This window comes from Ylistrum balloti, unplaced genomic scaffold (assembly GCF_031769215.1).
Source record: "Ylistrum balloti isolate Yb309-2 unplaced genomic scaffold, AGI_CSIRO_Ybal_v1 Utg371114, whole genome shotgun sequence".
Classification (NCBI taxonomy): Eukaryota; Metazoa; Mollusca; class Bivalvia; order Pectinida; family Pectinidae; genus Ylistrum; species Ylistrum balloti.
The window spans coordinates 182,390-205,413 of NW_026782612.1; the positions used below are offsets into that span (position 1 = coordinate 182,390).

General features: G+C 33.8%; 3 protein-coding genes across 3 annotated transcripts; 2 read left to right on the forward strand and 1 right to left on the reverse strand.

Annotated features, from left to right (window-relative positions):
• Nucleotides 1-338: 338 nt before the first annotated feature.
• Nucleotides 339-7,735, reverse strand: LOC132560780 (uncharacterized). Its single transcript, XM_060225455.1, has 10 exons — nt 7,675-7,735; nt 5,841-6,230; nt 4,747-4,938; nt 4,216-4,377; nt 3,766-3,831; nt 3,190-3,585; nt 2,515-2,706; nt 1,818-1,973; nt 997-1,041; nt 339-427 (listed from the first exon to the last, which is right to left on the reverse strand). Exons 1-10 carry the CDS (start codon nt 7,727-7,729, stop codon nt 339-341), a joined length of 1,743 nt encoding a protein of 580 aa, XP_060081438.1. The 5' UTR covers nt 7,730-7,735.
• A 4,494-nt stretch (nt 7,736-12,229) lies between these two features.
• LOC132560781 (R-spondin-1-like) lies at nt 12,230-16,623 on the forward strand. The gene is made up of 4 exons (XM_060225456.1): nt 12,230-12,365; nt 13,020-13,122; nt 14,728-14,798; nt 16,421-16,623. The coding sequence occupies exons 1-4, from the start codon at nt 12,230-12,232 to the stop codon at nt 16,621-16,623; spliced, it is 513 nt and encodes a 170-aa protein (XP_060081439.1).
• Nucleotides 16,624-20,195: 3,572 nt separating this feature from the next.
• On the forward strand, nt 20,196-22,727 carry LOC132560774 (BTB/POZ domain-containing protein KCTD21-like). Its single transcript, XM_060225450.1, has 2 exons — nt 20,196-20,374; nt 22,472-22,727. The coding sequence occupies exons 1-2, from the start codon at nt 20,196-20,198 to the stop codon at nt 22,725-22,727; spliced, it is 435 nt and encodes a 144-aa protein (XP_060081433.1).
• The last annotated feature ends 297 nt before the right edge of the window (nt 22,728-23,024 follow it).

A 23,024-nucleotide genomic window follows, 5' to 3' on the forward strand; every position in this document is an offset into this window, starting at 1 on the left:
AACACAATTGCAATCCTTAGCTGAATTGTATCGTATATGATACAAATGATAACTGGAACCAACATCAAAAATGAACTTCTAATTATAGCAAGTGAAATCCGGCGATCAACGCGAATGCATTCTCTGTGACCGCTGTGTCCCTAGTCTCCTGGCTAGCTGATATAAAAGTTGTCTATGTTATTGAAATTAGCGCAACATCGTTGATATAAGAACACCCTCAATAATACGTGTTTGAAATTAATCGCATTTTCTTTGAAAATAGGAATAAATCATATGACTTATAAGAGTTTCATTTATTTCTAAATAATGTACAAAGAAAAGTAAATGTTCAGTAGAAATTACTCCTTTTGAATGTTGAGGAAGCCAACTATTATTAAGAATATGCACAGAACTCTAGAACCTTTGGGTACCTCTGCGACATTGATTTCTGTAGAAGAAAAAGAATATGGCACAACATGTATAAGCAAGTTCATCAAGATAACAAATATTTTACATATAACATCGGCGATTTTATACCAAGTTAGAGAGCCAGTATTATGTCTCAGAATCATCGTACATTTTGTATTTTCTTTATATTTGACACTTTAATATGGACAGTTATTTCACGTAATCAGAGGGTTTTTTTCAGTTTATGTGGAAAGGAAATCAAGAAAATATCAACATGTCAACACAATCACCATCCAAACTCAAATTCCATAAAACCACGGCAAAATTTGAACAAAACAAAGATTTACACAGAGTCTCCTGAAAAAGTACAAGGAGAATAGGTGTTCGGAAAGGTAAGCGTTTTCTGTTTCATCAACGGCACCCATGTAAACCTTGGTCAAGTAAGAAATGTCACGTTTTCAAATAAAGATAAGTGAGAAAGTGCCAGCTGCATTACATAGTGACCTTGATCTGGCTATTCCAAGTGATTTCTTGAACTTTATATTGCATTTGATTTAAAACTTCCATTACTTCCGTGATCTCTTTAAATATACATATAAATAGACTTACCTTCTTTCATTTGTTTTTTCTGATGATCTCTCATCAGTGATATATCTGAATTTAGTCAGAAAATACAAATTATGAATGAGATATGGTTTGTGTAAAAGCATCACAATAATCATAGTGAAACGAAAACCAAAAGTGGATTACAATGTAATGGCCAGATTTGATAGTATTCGTTGTGTATGTTTGATTCTACTTTTTAAAATTACAATGATATTTATCTTTATCCGTTTCGGCACCTGATGATCAATAATCTGTTTGTCATTTCAGCATCAATTGTTTGTACGACAGTGGTTACTTAATTAAAACAAATCTACAAACAAGATGTATTATTATTTCAAGAAACAATCATCTGCACCTCGGGGATTCCTACTGATAACTATAATGACTTAAAACCTACAGCTAAGGGGAAACAACTCACAGAATATGATGGAAACAAATATGCATGCATTAAGAAAATATATTCTGTGTTGTTTTGTCTGTTTGTTTCTTGTTTTATTTTCATTTTTATCATTTTTCTGTCATTTTTATGCAACAAGTTATCAGTTTGCATATAAACTGATATTTTTGCCAACACATGAAAATGTTCATATACATATTTCTCAAAATACGATTTAAATATTTACATTTTGTGATCTTGGGTCCGAAATTTCCTATTCAGTCGTTGCAAAACTTTGCAAATCGGCTTATGATGAATGCACATTCAAATACTGTACTGCTCATACACTAAACTCCAAACTATATCTAGATTGCAGAAAATTGTTTCTGGATAAAGAGAGTGCCTCGTTTAACCTATTAGATATTGCTTATATTCTTTTTGTACTTACCGTTTGGTCCTCCATCCATGACAACGGTAATAGTGTCCGCAAAAGCCCCTATCTTACATTCGTAAGTCACATCATGCTCAAGAGTCGTCGTGAAAAATGTTATCTTGGATGTCCCCGTATATCGGCAAAGATGGTCCATGGGTAAGTCAAGTGATTCTTTTTTTTAAATGTATACTTAAATTAGCACTCTAATATTTCATTTTTTGTTTTTTTGTTTTTTTACTTAGAGAAACTGGAAGTGCAACGACCTGCTTTTTTACACTGTATGAAAGTCAGGCTTGATTAAAGACTTATATTACTACTTTACGTCTCGTTGTGATTTGAATGACATTTTCTTATTGCAAAGATTGTTTAGCAATATTGAAGCAGATTTGCCTTGTGCAATTGTCCCCCAAAATAAGATTATATTTTGTTTTTCGTTCATTTAGACACATTAACCAATAAGAAAGCATTATTTTTATCTAGCGAATAGTAAAGTGTATTTCAGTTAATAATTGTGCCAATGTTGAATGATTCGAAGAAATATTAAACCCAGTACATCGGAAAGAAGCCTTACCAGTTTGTAGCTATCAAATAAATTAGATAATTTTCTTCATATTTAATCTTTCGCAGTTTCATTGTATCAACAAACAACCGGATGAAAACCTCTTTAAAGTAACAAAATGACAATATTCATTTGATGACACAATATTTGTACCTGTAGCGACTCCTTCCGTAGTGTAGATGTACGTTCCAGCCATCATATCGTATTTGTACCACTGTACAGGTACATGTGGTTTCCCTACTGGCCCAGCACACGTCAAAGTCAGATTGATGCCTGGGGAAACATGAACTTCCTTTGTTGGAAACGTCTGGCCATTTATAGAAATCCACGGTTCACCAGCATACGCTGTAACAAAGAATAAAATTATATACAGTCATAAAGAATATTAAGATTATTCGAACCTCAAGTAATCTGAAGACTGTAGTTTTATTATGCCATGACCATTATAAACTTCCCAATCGTCCTCTTGGGCTAGAAAAAATGTGACAGCACGCTTTCCTTTAAGTACTCTCTTTCATTTGAAACCCGTAACCATTATGTGATTATCGGGAATAAGCCAGCTGAATATGGTATGTATACAACAGACAATCTGCAAGTTTTAGAATGTTTAAACCTCGATTATTGCATTTTTTTTTAACGTGAAGATATTGAGTTAATTTGATGACGTCACTACGTTGTTGTGATGTCATATCATTGTCCTGACAGTAGGATCCGCACGTCTAGACTCACAGACCGATGTACATGACGACAGGATGTGCCATTTTTCCTTGTCAATCTTATGCGTTGTTTACTGTGTTACTAATGTAGGTTAATCTGTCATTCACTTACTATAGATTGATAGTTCTTCTCTGACAGTTTTCTGCATTATGTTATTGTCATCGTCAATTCCAAAAAGAACACAGGTATAGATTCCTTCATCGTCACATTCCATCCGGTGTAGAGTCACCTGAAGGAAAGCCTCTTCTGGAGGATATTGTCTATAAGTAATCGTACTTTTCATATCTAGTTTCTGGCTATCTATTCCGGTTCCCCACTCTGGTTCTGTTCCATTCATAGCTGTTAGCGTTAGGTATGGACGTTTCAAAGAAACTGGACCTTCTTTTAGAAGTTGAAGATATCCAAGTCGTGTCAGGTTTTCGGCCAAATCTCCAACGGAACATTTTATTGTGACGTCGAAATCACCCTGGTATTGCACCTTTGATGGATTGATGTTGAGCAATAGACCTTGAAAGAAATAAGTAGGTCGTAATTAAGCAATGTGGCCATTTTAGGTCCTCATAGTGATCTTACTGAGAAATATTCTATTTCTTTGTATGATATTAACCTGAACGTGTTTGATGTTGTTAAACAATAAGATTATTGTTCTACATTGTTGTCTGAGGTTAATAAAGAAAGTTAACAAACCTTTTGCCTTTCCACTGCCCATAACCGTTTGAAGATTAGGTAGGTCTCTATTGAACATGCTATAAACTTTGAGAAAAAACAAAAATTGATAAATCTATAACAAAACATGTGTTTTATCTCTTTGATAAAGTTCAATTATTTCTTCTAGACTGCATAATATCTAAGAACTGATTCAAGTCAATATCAGTTACTTTAGTTTGTAAGTAACTTCTGTTCTTACAGTACTCTTTACCCATTTCTGGGTTTATGTAATGATAAAATCAATTAAATGATATATGATTAATAAAATTAATCAGCAAAAAGGAATCAAATAATAATAAAATGTTGTTTTCCTTTCCCGTTATGAAACGTGACACACATTTTATTATAAAAGTCAGCTGTTTTATAAACGTGTATGTATCGCTGTATAGGATAATGGTTTTGTTGTAACTTACATTATAGTATACTTACAGCTTTTACTATCTGATTCCGTTGTCATAACGGTGATGATGTCAAAAAACGGTCCGATTTGACATCGAAAAGTAGTCTCTCCTTCTTCGTAATCCGCGGTATAAGTTAAGTATCTGCTCCCGTTGTAAGAACACATATTGTCTTTGTCAACCATCAAAGTTTCTATAAACAAATATTATCATCAATTAATTCCATGTCTTGATCAAATTCAATATCAATTTAATTAAGAAAAAAATTTAAATATTGAGAACAAAATATATTCTGGTACAATTAAGTAAAACCATTATCATCATATACATATGTTGTATTTTTGTGTTTCAGTTTTAAGGACTTTTCATTCTTTTCATTGAATAACAATTTTACTATTTTCAATTTCTACTTCATCAACATCAGAGTCTTAATGGCTGAATCGACGTAACTCTATAATGAACGTCGCCGGTCAGAGCCGTTTGAAAATCCGTTTTCGTTTCCTTTCCTTTCTTTATGATAAATACCAATTACCATTAATGAGTTTTTGTATAAGCTACTAACCTTCACTTACACCGCTATTCAATTCTAAGAACACTCCCGCTTTTTCGTTAAACCGGTACCATTTGAGCGGCATATGTGGTTTGCCTACAAGACCGCTACACAATAGAGTGACGTCACTTCCGGGACTTACAACTAAGTTGTGATCAGGAACCTCTGTGGAGAAGTACGTTATGGTTGGCTGACGTCCAAAAGCTTCCATGAAAAAAAGATAGAAATGTCTGATGAAACAATGTTCAACATTACAAATGTTCAATACTCGTTAGTTTGCCAAGGTGTCTGGTTGATGTTGACATTCGTCTTATTTGAAAACTTCTTTACTTTGATTGACCAGATTTACATGCCGAGTTGAAGATGCATACCCTTACGGAACACAAGGTCTGATTCTCAATGCATTTTCCAAGGGTATCCGTGTAGAACTATTTTTTGTACATATCATCTTATATTTACTTGTTCACCTACAAGTAATTGAATTCTTGATTATATCCCTATTTCGGTGCTACCAGGATAAATGCAGGTAATACCAGCTTGCTCGTTTGGGTTTTCTTGAAAATATAAATGTTCTTAATCTGCGTCAAATAAAGAAAATAAGGTAATACTATAAGAATTGAAATCATACTTTTGACAAAGACAATGAATGTTAACAAATACATTATTTGAAATATATATATATTTGAAGAATTGTACATTTAATTTGTCACCCTTTTCTTTGGTATCACGTCAACAACAGAAACACCCTTCATTGTGGTGTTAATATAGCGATCCCATAATAAAATGTGTGCAGATGGAATGGCTGTGGAGATATAGAATGAGTCAAATCTACAAGTGGATGCCTTAGTTTTAAGTCTGTTGACCTCACGAACCTCAAACACTTATAACAAAAGTACGTGTTGGTCAAATAAATCAGAAATCATTCATAATATGATATTATTTCATCCTCGTCAAAGCTGTCTAGAAAAGCTTATACCTCAAACCCTTCACTTATTTCCGGAATTTTGAACACATAAGTTAACCTGCGTCCTAAGGAAAGTAACATAAAGATAATGGAAAAAATAATCAAGGAAAATGAGCTAAGACGAAGTAAAGGATTGACTTACAATTAACAATCAATTCCTCTCGGATAGATTCCTTTACCAAACTTTCGTTCAGATTCATTCCGAAAACTTCGCATGAATATACACCTTCATCCTCACATTCAATCTGATGTAGTGTAACTTCTAAATATGTCTCCTCCATCGGTTTGGTTGAAAACCTTACCGAAGTCTTCTCGTCCAGTTTTTCAACATCTATTCCGGAACCCCATTCCGGTCCCACACCGTCAATTACTCTCAGTGATAGAAATGGCCTCTTCTCCATTAATAGGTTCTGTTTCAATATTTGCATCCATCCTAGGTTTGCTATTTCAGTCTCACCAAGTTCACAGCGGATGGTGACGTCATTCCTGCCAATGTATTGTATTTTGCTTGGTGCGATGGTTAGGAAAAGTCCTTAAATATTCAAATTAAGAAAGGATGTAAACAAACCCGTACATGAATCTTAAAACGAAATGTTAGATATAGCAATATTTCAAAATATCGGTTTTTGCGTGAAACACTTATATGTAATTCCAAGTTGTAGAATGTCGTCTGCTGTAAAAACAATTTATATCATATAATTCTTTTCTCGAATGTCCGAACGCTGTGTTTATGCTTATTGCTATTAACGAATAGAACTAAATATGAAATCAATAAAATATATTAATGAGATGAAAGTGTTGACCATTTTCTCTCTTTTCACATTATTTTATAGACTTTATCAATAAATTTATTGATTTATTGATGAGATGAAGTAGAAGACGCTTTCTCTTCCAGAACACATGGTCTTATTCCCCTTGTACTTTTGCGGTAGTCTCCGACTAGAAACATTCTTTTGTTCACAGTTAGGTCTAGTTTTAAGGAGTTTGAGTTTGGATTATGATTATGTTGCCATGTTGGTATTTTCTAAATGTTTTTGTCTATTTATTTGAAGTTTTAGTGTCGTATGAAAGGCAACCGAGACATAATAATTGCACTATTTGACTACCAACAGACATTCATTTGAGCAAAATGATTTTGAATAAAACTGTACATGAAATAATCATCCAGAGGATTAAAATCTTATTCAGAAATGTACCAATATTGTGTCTACCGCTTAATTCTTCAGTTATCCAATTAAAGACATTCTGCAAATAGGACTTAAGATATAATACAGGTTCTGAGCAGTAGGCAATGTTAAATATTTACCCGGATCAAAAACTATTCATAGCAATTAAAGTTATTTCAAAAGCTGATAAATTACATAATGTGTTACTTTCCTTAATTACGTTAATACATGTATTTATTAGCTATGGATTCACGTGTCCATGATCTGTTAATATAATAAAATACACGCTCGGTGTTAGAAGACTTCAAATTGCTTACGAAATGACTATTTGGAAAAATCGTGAAATGTGATTCTCAGATTATGGGTACAAAAAAAATCAATATTTGTACCTTAAGCATGTAAGCTTTCAGTGATTGGTAGAATTTTTTTTTCTTGTCAGGTATTTAGATTTAAATAAAACTGAATCTAAAAGAAATTTGAAAATAAATCGACCAGTTAGTCAAACACATTAAAGTTGTAAATTGTCATTCATCAAGAAACGTCTTTAATATTTCCATTTTTCTTTCTCTCAGCTGTCCCCAATACTTGCTGAGATAAATCATCGTAAAAATGTAATATGTAAATAAAACTGGAACACGAAATACTTAAAACTGAATATCAACTACAAGCAATGAATTGAGCCCTCTGTGTACATACTGATACCCTATCGTGATACTGAACGAGACCATACACTAGTGAGTCATTACTAAACACTATTTCGTTAAGCAAATATACAGTAAATATTTAGAAACAATTATAGGTATATTATACCTGCAGAATGTGAGAAGAGTACCGCGATAAACATGTATCCCGTCAGCCATCCCATTGTGAAATGCATTTCACTCTGTTGTATTTCGTTTCAACGAGATACATACGTGCGTTTGTGACTGTGATGTAAGTTTTATAAATATGCCAGGGTAGAAATGTTAACCTTGAGTATGTAGGGGTTCATGGCAGGGGAATTCCTTGTCGTTTACAGCGTCACTAAACTCCTTGATATTGCAAGCATTTTATATTAGAATGTATGGTGATATACACCTGATTGTTTACTCAGTACAGATTTAGTCATTATTTCGTGTTCAATTTCATTGATTTTATATATATTATTGATTATTTTCTATACACGATTGCCTCCACTGTATATACATGGCAATGATACTTTAACTTGATATGATATCGGTATATATTATAGTATAAGTTATGGAATACAGAATGCATCTTGAGATTAAACTAGGACATGTGCTTTATAATCATTTAAGTAATTCCAATTTCAAGTAAACACGGTGTTGATAAATTCTGAACATATCTCAGCGCAATTATATTTTATGGTTCAAGAACATCTGTTTATTAAGATATAATATCATCCCCGCAAAAAAATATGAATTAAAGGTGTCAAAATATTCCTTATTGTTTTCAATATTTGAAAGTGAAACAATACAAAAAAGAATACTTCTTGTGGTAATTGTAGCGTAGATTGTAGAACCGTTATGATATGTAAGGTATTTGGGATTGTCACCCTACATCGAGATAATAATTCTCTTTATACAGTCATACCTGTTCTCCACGCATTTAAAGATTTTTTACCTCTGATATGAGAGGGGGGGTATGATAAGGAAACTTACTAAAATGTAAATCAAGAAATCATCGAGTGGCATGCACCCAAATACACCTTGTCTATGTATAGCAGCGTTCGGCCATTCCTCCATTGCTATGATGTGTAATTTGATCGACACCAGATCTAGCGTTGATGTGGGACAGTACAGGAATTTCGTGTTTGCTAAACACTTTATTAAGGGTTTATAAGTGAGTTTGATAGTGCTTTACATTATACGTGGTCAACTCTTATTATGAAATGCCATTGAAGTTTCGTTCATGACATCAATAACAATAACATCATTATGATAAATCTTAAAAATTATTCGGTACCAACAAATGAATAACAAATAAGCATGTTTAAATTATATGGTATGATATTCAATTAGCTGTGAAATATTTCAAATTTCAAATTTAAGCACTGAATTTCAATGTGTATCCAATCATTATGATATGAATATGCTGTATGATAAAACAACAAGAGAAATGAGAATACCAGGTTATCGATAGAACCACGCTTCAAACTAATTCAATAAAGATTATACAAAGACACACAAGTGAAAAGCACCTTTTCATAGTTTAAAGTGAGATACAGTAGAGCCAAACAATGAATTAAACTGCATCATACAGCGGTTTCGTCCTTGTAGGACTCGTCAGTGATGCTACAAGCCTAAAATTTGAAGCCTAGGAGGCGACAAAGAAAATCCAAAATGGTCAGAAGAAAAGTCAAAATGTAGACGGGGAGGTGCAACAGTCCCATAATTAGATAAATTTCGTAATTGTCATACATCACATAATTTTAGAATATCGTCGATTACATGTGTATTTTCTTAACCGTGTCACTATTCGAGTGAATGTAAACGTGTCATACAACTAACGGCAAAATAAAAATATTCCTGACAAAGCACAGGGAATAAGACCAGGCCCCACTTGTATAAAACATCTCAACTTGAAACTTCCTTAAGTCGAGATTTTCCTCAGCTGATGTCTCCTTAAAAACGGCTTGTATAAAAAATTTTCAAGGAACAGGAGGAAGTCATCGGCTAGGATGTCCTGAAATTCCTTGAGGAATTTTCATACAAGATATTTTCAAGGAGATATTAGCTGAGGAAAATCTCGACTTAAGGAAATCTCAAGTTGAGATGTCTTATACAAGTGGGACCAGGTGTGTCCGAGGAGTAAGCGTCTGCTGCGGCATCGAACAAACTAATCATGTAAATCTTGCAAAATAAAGCAAATAGTGTTTCATTGCTAAATGATAAAACGGTAAACAATAATGAAACCTACCGGTATACTTATGTAAAATAATTTGTAATCACCGTAACGTGTATAAACATGTATCGTTAATGTGACGATATTTGAGGTTTTTGAAATCGAAATAATCACATTGTAATTCTGTCTTCATTTTTATTACTAGACATATGGAAAAGTTTAGTGTTTTTAGTTTGTATATTTCCTGTGTGTAAGATGTTTTTTTATGATTTGTTGATTTTTTTTATTCCAAAATTTTCATGTTCGATAAGTAAACGACAAAAGTGTTCATGTTTAAATATCACCCAATACAATACTGTAAAGATTTAATCCAATCCTGTCAGCTGATTTTGAATGCCTACTTTTGATTTACTCATATCTTTTTTCAAGCAACCTATTGCCATACCATTCTTCTCTGTCTCTACACACTGTCTACTGTACCTAGGCAACCCAGACAGGTATACATATTTATTCTTGATGCCCAGGTGTTACTTCCCACCTCACCTACATATATATCACAACAATCTAGTATCGTCCAGTATGTGCTACGATAATCCACACAATGTAGTTTTAACAACCCTTGTTGCATAAAAGGAACAAAATATTGACATATTGTGAGCTGTATAATTTTTTAATTGAAACATACTTGCGGGTGAGATTTATGGCTTTTTTTTTCGCTTTGTATAAGACTCCTTTTTCACCAAGTGTTGTCTTCGACCTTCACGTTATCTCATACATAAATTGCACCTTTACCTTCAAACCTCTTCTTACTGTTTAATTTTTGTTCATTTGTCCAAATGGCAAAACATGTGAATGGTAAAGTATGGTGAAATTTTCCCTGTTTAACGTGTAATTTAGAATGTGAATTTTTCAAAGTGTTCAAAAGGCTAATAGTGTAAATGTAACGTAAAATGGAACCGTTTTAAGACAAGCAGATGGCAATACGATTATCTATATGAATTGAAGTAGATAATTAACTGGATATATAGCTAGATATACATATTTGAATATTTTCTACACCTGTCTTTACGTAAGTGTCCTCTCGATAAAAAAATCAGTGTATGTAAAAATGGAAGTAACTTGACCTTATTATCAACGTAGAACTTTCGATACGTCAAACACTATCTGTTTGCGAGCCTATTATAAACCCACGTCGCCGAGATAAGGTCATTCAAAGACAAAACTAGACTGTTTAAATCAACGTTAGATCGGGTCATCATGGTAGGTATTATAACTTACATAATTCTGTGTCGAAATGTCGTAATACTTAATTAACTTATGTGTCTTTTGTACAATTTGTATAATTACTTTTAGAATGAAATATTGTTAAACTTTTTTCTCCAAAAATATCTTGAAAAATATAATGATATATATAATAGAATCTATTTGTTTGAAGAATCGACATCTTTTGATAGCTTTAGATAGACGTATAGAAACTAATAGACTAAATGACTTAATATTAAACTGATTTAATTTTGTTTTTAAAGCGTCAACTTCCCATGTTTTGTTGTTATTGATATATGAAGTGAAAACTTCTGACTAAATATTTAATATTCAGTTTGAATTTTGATAGCACTATTTGTTTAAGTTTCTAACTTTTAATCATGATGAATTAGATGCTTGCAAATCGGTCAATCGGTATTTCGGTTGCTCCTTTGTTTTGTTATGGGATTCAATATCCTGTGTGAACAGATTTCCAATATATACCAACATTCTTAGGTTTCTCCACCGTCCCGTAAACTAAAGACATATTTTGCTGGATACGACAGGCGAATGCTTAATATCAATTCATCCTTGTAACCCTTATCTGAAGTTATTTTACAAGGCCGGTATTTATCATGGTTGACCCATCCTCTTTTGTCACCATCCACATACAGCTCTAGGAACGATAAACTCAAAACAAACACAAGAACAAGACGGAACAATCAATCTTTTTAAGAATCTCAGCCAAAAACAGTAGGTTAGATATCCAGGAAATTAACACGCAGATGCCGTTATCACGGGGAATCACCAACATTGTGTATTTGTATGCTCATCCGCCTGCAAACACAATGATGGAATGCACCCAACGATAATTACATTAAAAGTCTGACCTCCCAATATTACGCTTCGCAGACAACGCTTATGTTGTTCACGACAGGTGCTGCTGGAATATACGATTGACTGACGATGCACGTGCAGCGAGGGGTTCACCCTTGTAGATCATTGAATTACCAAAACGATTGTTTACACAATGTAGATAAAGATGTATCTACATTTGATATCTAACAACACAAATACTTTAATCTATTATGAATTTGTTTGTTTTTTCCTATATACTTTCATCTTTGCTGTTGTTTATATATTTTTGATACGAGTCCATTAAGGATAAAATGAAAAACTCTAATTGCTGAGGACGATCCAATGTCACATCTGAAAGCACATTGTGGTTATGGCAGACACTATACTGTTACTTGATATGAAATAAAGCAAAGGTGTGATTATGGATCTCTCTACTCTATTTCAGGCTTGTAGAATACTGTTTATATCTCTTATGTGTTTGGCCTTGTTCCATTCCTCCCGAGGGTTACTCGTGGCGAATGAGACCATTATAACAGAAACAAATGGAGGTTATGGCTGTAAGTATTACTGGTGTAACATAGTTTATCAATAAACCTGATTATATATTTAGAATTTTTTTGAATATCATGTTCAGTTGACGCATAGTCTGCACAACAGCATTATTCTTATCATGCAAACAAATATCTGCATTTTTTACCTTACCAATATATCATGGACACCTGCAAGCTTACAGTACACAGCAGAAAGCAAGTTCATCAGTTTTATTCACATTCTTATCTACATTTGCATACGTCACAAGCGTGAGACAAAATAGATTTCCAAACGTTCGATGCCATGCATACTCTATATTATAATATAAATTTTAGAAAGCATTTCTAGGCTTATCTATTTATTTATTTTGTGTTGGCGAATTTGCGAATTGACCAACTGAAAAGCAATAACTGTGGAAAACACAGAATTAGTGCGATCACCGAATACGTAGAGAGAACCATGGAAACAAAACGTAAAAGCCTAGTCTCTAGAGTCGCTGTCAAAGATGTTTTGCCATAGCTTTTTTTCTTTGTAAATAAATATAATCGTCTTTGATGGAATAATTCGTGATGGAAAGGTTATTTCATGTTAATTAAATTCATACATAATCCATACATAAGTGATTTGACTATTAGAGTTAAATTAGAAAATAGAACGGTTATATGTAATCTTCATTTCAGCCTGTCCCGCCAATTGTAAAATAACGCTTTGTGCTAGCCAAGTAGGGTGTTCTCTTTGTGAAAACGGTTTCTGTCTCCACTACCAAAAGAACGGGACATCATCGTAAGTGTTTAGAATTCTATTTACCAATTAGAAAACTTTATGATCAATATCATTGCAAGTTAAGAAGGTATTGTTATATTTACATGATAGATATGAGATTGTGCCTACAGATAAGACGTCCAATGTCTTGATCCTTGTCTGCAAACGTTATTATATTTCCTGTATACAAAAAGAACTGGGCTTGCTTGATAACTATGAAAATCGTACCTGAACAATATGCAATCTATCTAAATACGAAATACTGACTAATCATGCTTCGGTATTACCATCATTTAGATTGCCTGTTAATGCTAATGATACGGACCTCCCCCGTTTATATTGGATTCTCATACTTCACACGAATCCATATAAACAACGTTTTATTACTGGCTCGTCTAGCTGTTCAACTTTTAACTAATATTCTAAGTACTATCAAATCTGGGTTACAGTCTTATTGTAAAACTGTTTACTCAAAAAGTGGAATTAAATGTATGTGGATTTTGAAGAACAGCTTTTGACCAATGTTCAACATCCTCTTATAACAACATTTCTTTTATAACAACATCTAATTTTTCCACTCTGTACACCACCATACACTATACTTAGCTGAAGGAACCCCTTCGTCTCTTGTTATGAGAAATTTCTTCTCCACGAAAGATGAACAGCGGTACAAATATATGGCCGTAAACTATACTGGAGCGTATTGCGTAAAAATACGTTCAAATCAAAGAAATATACGGAGGACGAAATAATCAAAATGATCGAGCGGTTGGTTATGGAAGCATTCTGGATACGCCGCAGTGGGCCAGCAATTAATAGAGACGAAGGACCACTGACTCTCTCACATCTTTTACCAAGTGTTACACAAAGCGTAGCCTAACTGACGACATTACGTTGTTACCATCTGATGTATTTTGTGTCTATAATCTGTTTACTATCTCGTCACACTATTTACGACCTAAGTGTACATAGAAATATAGTACAGACGAAAACGTTGCTCGATTCTGTACCATCTTGTACACTATGCACGTCCGTGCTAATACGCTCTACACTGAACTACTATTCTACTTACATTGAGGAATATTCTATTTTGGTGCCATTTGAAGCTGGACGTGTTTGATGTTCCTTGTATACCTTATTCTCATTTGAGAACGTGACGTCACTTACTTGGATTGACCAAAGTTTACATGGCGGTTGTCGTCAATGACGCAGAAGACACTTACTCTTCCTAAACGAGGAGTCTCCCTGTATATCCTTCTTTTGTTCATATCTTGCCCTAGTTTTATGGAATTTGAGTTTGGATTATGATTATGTTGACATGATGATATTTTCGTGATGTTTATTGAAGCCTTCGCGTGCTCAGCAATTCTAATATTTTGTAATCTGTTAAGGTAGCTCCATTGTTATTGACCTTGTGCTCATTTGGGAACGTGACGTCATCTACTTGGCAGACCATGATGTACACAGCGGGTGCCGTCGATCAAACTGGAAGCCCTGCCCTTACGGAACACCTGGTCTTGTATTCCTTTAACATTTAAGGAGTGTCTTTATAAAACCTTTCTTTTGTGCATATAGTGACCTATTTCATCGATTATTAGTTTGGGTTAATGTTCTGTTCTTTTTCAGAAAAGGAATTTGTTTGTCCTCTTGTCCATCCGGGTTCTACTGTCAGCAAGTCCGGTTTTCGATTTGTAGAGGTAAGCAAAATTATTATTGACGATTTACATAACGATGAATAAGGATTATTGCTATTTTCTTTACTGGTGTTTGCGAACATACAACGATTTTTACATGAAGATTTCTGATATTTTACCTTAACAACATTCGAATGATGATGTGAATAATCAGACATGTTGATGAGATATGGAGATCCTATCTGATGCAGCAAGATACACTCGGAATGCGTTATTGTAATATTTCGATGGACTATATAGTTGATGTCATATATGAAGAAGAAGGCGCTAACACTTCCGGATCTCCTAGTCTCATTCTCTTTATACTTGTTTATTAGTCTCGATGAAAATATCTATGTTGTTTTTATTTCATATTAATGAGTTTGACGTTGAACTGTTCCACCTTCAAAAATGACATTAACTGTTTCTCATATTGGTTACAAACGAAACGGGGATGAGTTACATGACAATTTCAGGAACAATTAACTAATTAACTAATGCTCGGAGTTCTAGTCTTATATCATTTATACCTTAATTTGTTAAACGTATCGCTTGTGTATTTACTGGCATGAGGTCAAGTTGTCAAGAAGCAGGTCGGTGTATCCTGCACTCCGTCACAAATGCTGTAATTATATAACATCTCTGGCGTATTCATAGGAAACAGAACTAATTTAGTGATATCCTGGGGCTTCTAAATGCGTTCAGCATTCGTTACAGAGGTGGCAATTTTGTCCTGAAGAAAAGGTCGTGTTCGCCCATCTCAAGTCATCAAATACCATGTGTAATTTCCCTTAAACTGTCATCTAGCTAAATTAAGTACACATCTCTCTGTGTGCCTCGGGATCCGGAACATGGTTTACAACAGGTGACCATAATTTATACTCGATGTACTTGTATATATTTCCGGATCGCTCATCGGGCGTCGCAGTTCTTCTATTACACATTACTTTAACCAGGCCTTTGTTGTTATTTCTTTATTTCTATGGATTTATCTTTTATAGATAAATGATAGGTGTAAAATATATCTTATATCAGATAACAGACTTAAGACAGTTATTCCATAACATGTTCAAAATGTTGTTTCTATTTTGTACATATAAGATAATGCTTAACCTATCATATACTCACTTAGATTTCGGATTGAATTACTAAATTGCTATTAGGTTTATTGCTTATACATGGCAAGAATGGGCACTAAATCGTTGACTAGGGAGAGTTATCTCCCTTCTATTATGTTTCCGTAAGCAGTGAAGAAACGGGAAGGATAGTTTTGATACGCTGTAGATATAGATATATTAAGATGACCCGTAAGTTACCCATCAAAAGAACACAGATTTTCGTCGTATAATATTTATGGTTCAGTTATTGATAATTAATACATGGCCGGTATCTACCGTCAATATAGATTTCTCTTTATCTGACTCTAGCACTAATTATAATACCGTGTGTTTTTTTCATCAGTGGAGGTCATATTAATCATCCTTCCCCATATAAGCGTTTGAGGTCAGTTCAAGGTCACTAAACTATCTTATTATTGATAATATACATACAGCTTCCTGTAATATGTTTTCTGTGAAAAGTTTGAAATAAACAGACATGTTGCGATGATATTATTTGTTTAAATTTTGTTTATTTTATTTTAACAGCGTGCAAGGATACCAATTGTGATACATGTGATTCTCTTGGTAAATGTACAAAATGTGCTTCCGGATTTACCCGTTTGAGTGACGGAAACTGTCACGCAGACATTACAACGGTACCTATGGCAACTGAGACTACGGCAGATATGACAACAGATGTAACGACGAGTGATTCGGCTGTTTCCGGAGCGGCGCCAGTTGTTGGTTAATATTTTCCTGTTTTACAAGTTACTTAATGAGATAACCGGAAGTAAATATATATAAATAAAAACGTTGTGCTGTTATATAAAACAACGTCCTTTGTCACTTAATACTAGGAAACAATGTGGACGGGTGGCTCAGTGGTATTGCATTCGCCATCCACGAAACATCCGGGGTTCGATTTCCCTAGAGGGCGTTAAAAGTATGAGGGTCACTTATGAGTTTTCATGTTTCCTCCCTCAGACATCTTACAACCTTCAACACAGGTTAACAAGAGTGATAAAAACCAGCTGTTGGGCCGTTTGGCTATTGTTGTAAAACAGATATTTTTAAAAATGTTTTATGTGTTTACTGATAAAAAAAACAAGGTTGCCACGTCAAATTTAATGTTTATCGGAATTAGTACTGACAAACAGTAAGATATTTAAGAAATTATGCATACTACAGTATAGATTTCAACCAAACGTAATATGGAGGTGTCGATTTATCATGTACATACAGGAAACAATAATAACATTGTCAGTTTAGATGCATATTGATCACCAATACATTTAATAATCAATAGTTTACCATGTAATCTACAGTAAAAACATATATCCTTTTTCCTTTTTTTGTATTCTGTTCTGTTTTCTGTTTGTTTATAGTTTTATTCCTAGTTTTATTCCTAGATTATGATAAAATGAACTTACGAAAATAATTGCATGTATTCTTTAAACGAGTAGCATAACAGAGAGTCAGAACAAAGGGACAATCCCTCTGTTGTAGAAACGATAGAAACTGACGCCCAATCGTCCGCTTAAATAATGACTATAAGATAGTTACTAAAATGTTAACAGAAATATTTAAACCGGTTTAATCACGCCTTGTAAATCCAGATTTAGAGTTAAGTAGGAGTACAGATTAAATTACATGCTTAATTCACGATGTTGTGGAGTATGCTAACATAGAGAGTATTACTAATGGGACTATCCATTCAGATCAGAAGACCTTCTATCGGGTAGAATGTAGATTAATTCAAAAGTGTTTAGAGAAATTTGGTTTGGGTGATAATCTGGTTCGATGGATTGAAATTACATACATCAATTTTCATAGTCAAATAAATAGGTTCCTTTCGAACTCTTTATAGCTTAGTATCTTAGTAAAACAAAGCTTCACTCTCACAGCTTGTATCTATGTCATACAAGCCGAGCCTTTAGCCTAATTCATACAGGTCACTAATATATACATTAGGTTTATGTTTTTAATGTTAAGACAATGAAGAATATGCTTGCAGGTGGCAATTATTGGTATTTACGTAAAAATGTATAATAGAAACATTTAAAGCACAAAGCATATAGGAAATAGCTTCTAGAGCAAGGAATGTACATACTAGGTGTTTAGAAGCAAATACCAAGGTATAATAAAATATAATGGGTTGAACACATTGCAGCGTTTTAAGATAACCAGGGGTATAACGTTGATCATGACTCACTTAAAACATTAATTGATAGAAGGAAAATCGAACTTTTAATTTGCAAGGGAAAATTACAATAATTAAATCCATCATTTTGTCAAAAAATACATACGAGATAGCTCTGACAATGGTACCTGTTAAGTACAGTCAGTTAACAAACTTATCTATTCCTTCGTTAAGGACATGTTGTCGAAAATTTTAAAAAAATATGTATATATATATATAAACTGTATTTATTTCACAACAATTGCTAAACAAGTTGTTGGCCCGGATGTAAGTGCTCGATAGATCGAAAATTTCATACGTGATAGCGCAGACAATAGAAACTTGTCATTTGGATCAATCCAAGGCAGACAGATCTTACAGAAACTGATGTGATCAGAAAATATAGATGTGAAGAATATATATAAAGAATCATAATATCATAGTTACTAAATCGGAATATTTTGGGAAAATATTGGTTACAGAAATACTTCTTATGCAAATTTAGCTGTTCAAAATCTCTTGATATAACTCAAATACTATAAATCTATAGAATACAATAACAGGAGTGGCAGCTTTTAAATGTTTATACAAGACACTGATGAACGAGGATATTTAAGACCAAATATTTTTTGGGTTTTTTTTTTTTTTTTTTGTTTTTGGAAATGATGAAAAGAAATCCCGTGTTCTTTAAAAACGAGACTAAATTAGATTTTCTACAAATAAAATTTATGTATATGTGATAAACTAAAAAAACCAATGTATATCACTACACTTAAAATAATAATGATAAAACAAGCAGTTAATTAAAATTCAAAGTTTTCCAGAATTAAACAATCTGTGCTTAAGAAACGGGGAACAAATCTCGAGACGAAAGATCTGACGCCAGGTTTGATAACAGACAACCTGATTCTCAAATATCTATGTAACCCTGATAAAATACTAGCCGCAATATACCGCTCGGCTAGAGAGAACTTCTCTTTAGCTCGATCGGTTGAGCGGCAGAGGTCCCGAGTTCGAATCCTATCGGAGGCATTAATATAAATCTTCTGTTTCACTGACGCCTCTCAGTAAAGAACAGAAGATTTAGAAGATAATGTACTTACAGATGTTATATAAGGCAACCTAATACACAACAAACATAAAAACCATTATATTAAGATATTTTTTAATTGAAAAAGTGTATGGAAAAAAAGACAAACATCTATTAAAAACAGAAATAACTCCAGTGGAAATATCTACATAGCTTAGAATCTGCATTTCATAAACAAATGAAAATGGGACGATCTGATGAGAAATTGAACCCCTGTGAGGTTGACCTTGAATCTCAACAACATGTTTTTATAGATGTACTTTTACAAATGAAATTTGTTTATTACCGCTTGTAAATAATGCGATACATTATTTCCCTCGTCACCATGACAATTATAAGCTTTCTGAAACAAATGTGTTCTCTGGTCCCCAGTTATAGTATGATTCGTGATTAGTTGTCAGTCTTATAATTTTTTCTACAAAATGTCTCATTTGGAAACCGAGATATAAAATCAAGTTTGAAAACAAGGTTGAAACTAAATAATGTATAGTAAAAACACCATGCAGTCCTTCAAATAATTGTTAAATATTAAAACGTTAAAACGAGTTTCCCTATGTATCGGTTTATTGGGGAAAATTGACACTTAAAATAAACGTCCTTTTCTACTCTTACAGAGCTTATCCCGCCTGTATAGTTCTATTTTCAAAATGTTTCGGAGTACTGTTACATGCTAATTCTAAAAAACCGAAGTACTCACTAGAAATACTTCCCTCCTACACCTGAAGTTAAGTGCCGCAGAGTTCCTGTTTTAGGCTTGTGACCGCACGACGTGATATTAAATACCAGCAATCTGTATTTTGTACATTAACATTTCCTCAGTTACCAATAATATCAATGACGGGAAAATTGCATCAGTGTTAATTTTGTTTTTCAAAAACTATATATAGGATAAATTAACCATCCATTTAGCGTCGATAGAGTCCAAGGGAAGCAACTCGAACAAGAAGATAATCTATCGCGAAGCAGTTGACTGAGCTGGTAAATACCTGGTAACATGTGTCGTCTAAAAAAATATGTTTATATCCATAATCAATAATTTACACCACATCTACATGGCGGAACGGGACAGAATTATCAAACTTAATGTAGGGGGCACCCTTTACACCACATCCAAATCCGCACTGACCAGTGTCCGAGGAGGATTTCTGGACAGAGTCGCAGTCGGGGAAATTAACTCTATGAGAGATCATCGTGGCACTATATTCATCGATCGAGACGGACACGTATTCAGGTTTGTATTGAGGCCATAGGTGTAGCGTGTTTTGTTTGCTATTCGAATTTATGATACATAATATGAAAGTTGCTACAAACTCTCTCTCTCTCTCTCTCTCTCTCTCTCTCTCTCTCTCTCTCTCTCTCTCTCTCTCTCTCTCTCTCTCTCTCTCTCTCTCTCTCTCTCTCTCTCTCTCTCTCTCTCTCTCTCTCTCTCTCTCTCTCTCTCTCTCTCTCTCTCTCTCTCTCTCTCTCTCTCTCTCTCTCTCTCTCTCTCTCTCTCTCTCTCTCTCTCTCTCTCTCTCTCTCTCTCTCTCTCTCTCTCTCTCTCTCTCTCTCTCTCTCTCTCTCTCTCTCTCTCTCTCTCTCTCTCTCTCTCTCTCTCTCTCTCTCTCTCTATTACTTCCACACATTAACGTTCAAACGACATTGTATCAGAAATAAAAGTATTTCGAAGATTCGAAGAAATTAGATATGTATGTTCAGTTCTGATTGTTTTAAAAATGTAACGACAAGTTTGAGAGTTATTCCTATATCAAAAAATATAACATATATTTCCATAATGTGGAATGTATGTTTAAGTACCTTGTACTTTAAGTACTTAAACACTCCTATCCAGAAGGATACTGTCGATATATACAGAGAAAATATTTACAACACAAATGATGATGGGGATAAATTTATTATATATCTTTACAGTTTATATCAAAATGTCAAATGAATGAATGAATGAATGAATGAATGAATGAATGAATGAAAGAATGAATGAATGAAAGAATGGCCGGGCGGGTGGATGGGTGAGTGAGCGAGTGCGCTAGCTGAACACGCGAGCGGACTCATCAGGCAATTAAGTCCAGATATTCGAAGGTAATTGTTACCAAGGGTTCATGATAAAATAACACAATTAATGTCAAAGCTAAATTAACATTTATAAACATTTCACCAATCTCTTAAGCCGTTAGATAATAAAGAATTTTTTTTTTAAATTGTGGAAATATTTTTTTGAAAAATTTTCATAAATCATTGGTCATTTTTGACAAAATTTGATTAAACGGGGCAAGTTTCGCGTACTGTTCATAAATGTGATATTTTCTGTTGCAGCAATTGACTAGCCTGTCTGTTATTCATCCGATACTATACTCAATAGTGTTGTATACTAGAATACTCACCAGCTGTCGCGTACCGTTATATACAACTGACACATTGGTTTAAATCGATTGAAATTATAAACAAGATACATTATAGCCTAGATAAGTCAACCTGTAAAATCATTTCTTAACCTTTCTTATAAAAGAATTCTGTAAATGATGTAAATATTACTTAATATCGATCAACATTTTTGACCGAGTCATCGTTTATTAATCATCCTATGCTCAAAACACCTCCTTATTTGGAGAGTTACAAGAAGCATACTTTTACGATTATCTCCCCTTACAAAGTATTAACCATGTGTATCATACACAGTTGGTTTACATTGGTATCAACAGTACATCGTGACAATTGGTGAATTATTCTGTCTGATTGATCAGTTGTAAGGTTGATCAATAGGGTCACACAAAAGACACACAAGCCTAAAAAGAGCAGACGGCTTTAAGGCAAAAAATGAACCAAATTCCTTCATACAGCAGATTCGTCAATAATGGACTCGCCAGTGATGTCCAGGTCGCTGAACCGTGGAAGCGTACAATGTTTATGCTAGATAACAGAAAAATACAACAATCCCGTAAACACCAATGAAGCAAATAATCATGACAAGTTATGCTGGTTGTTTCGTAAAACTAAGAATTTTTGGCCAAATGAGGCGACATAGATTTGATCAGAACTCGAGTTAATTTCACAAAATAACACGAGTTGTCCAAATAGTTACCGGAAGTGCTAACTTAAATACCATGGTTGCAACAATACACTGTTATAAATTGTAGACTTAAAGATATTATATTTGCACAATGTTTCGAAAGCTTTCGTCCATCAGACTTTTTTTTTAATTCGTGCCAAATCAGAGAAGAAAAAAAACAAGAAAAAGAACAAAACCAAGAAAAAAACAAAATAAATAAATTAATGTAAAAAAAAGCAAAATGAAAACAAAAATACACACATTTTTACTGTCATGTTGCAGATTCGTTCTGAACTTTCTACGAACCTCAAAATTGACAGTACCACAGGGATACAAGGAGCTTTATTTACTAAGGGAAGAGGCTGACTTCTATGGACTTCCGGGCCTAGTCACCGAAGTGGACAACATTCTGAGGTCCCGGAAACGTCGGAACAAGCCACACATGTCGAAACAGAAGAGTAAAAGTATGGATTTAATTTGTGACGAAAATGGAACTGTTATCTTTGAGGATGATTCTTCTGACTATTTCTATGACTGATGAATTCATTTGTTCTTCTTGGAAAATTTCTTTTACCCTAATTTATTGTAAAATATGGTTTTCTTGATTTAAGATCGGACGTATTTTGAAAAGAAAAGAATAACAAACAAAAAATATTGAACTGCTCCACTGAATGAGAGATTAACTAATTAGCATATTCATGCATCTAATCATTCAGCACTACCTGAGCACAAGAGTACAGTAAGGAAACCTAATCATTATTCAGACTTAGGAACGACACCCGTACTACATGTGACTTTATCGTAAACTTACGATAATCTGTGGCTCTATAGAAAG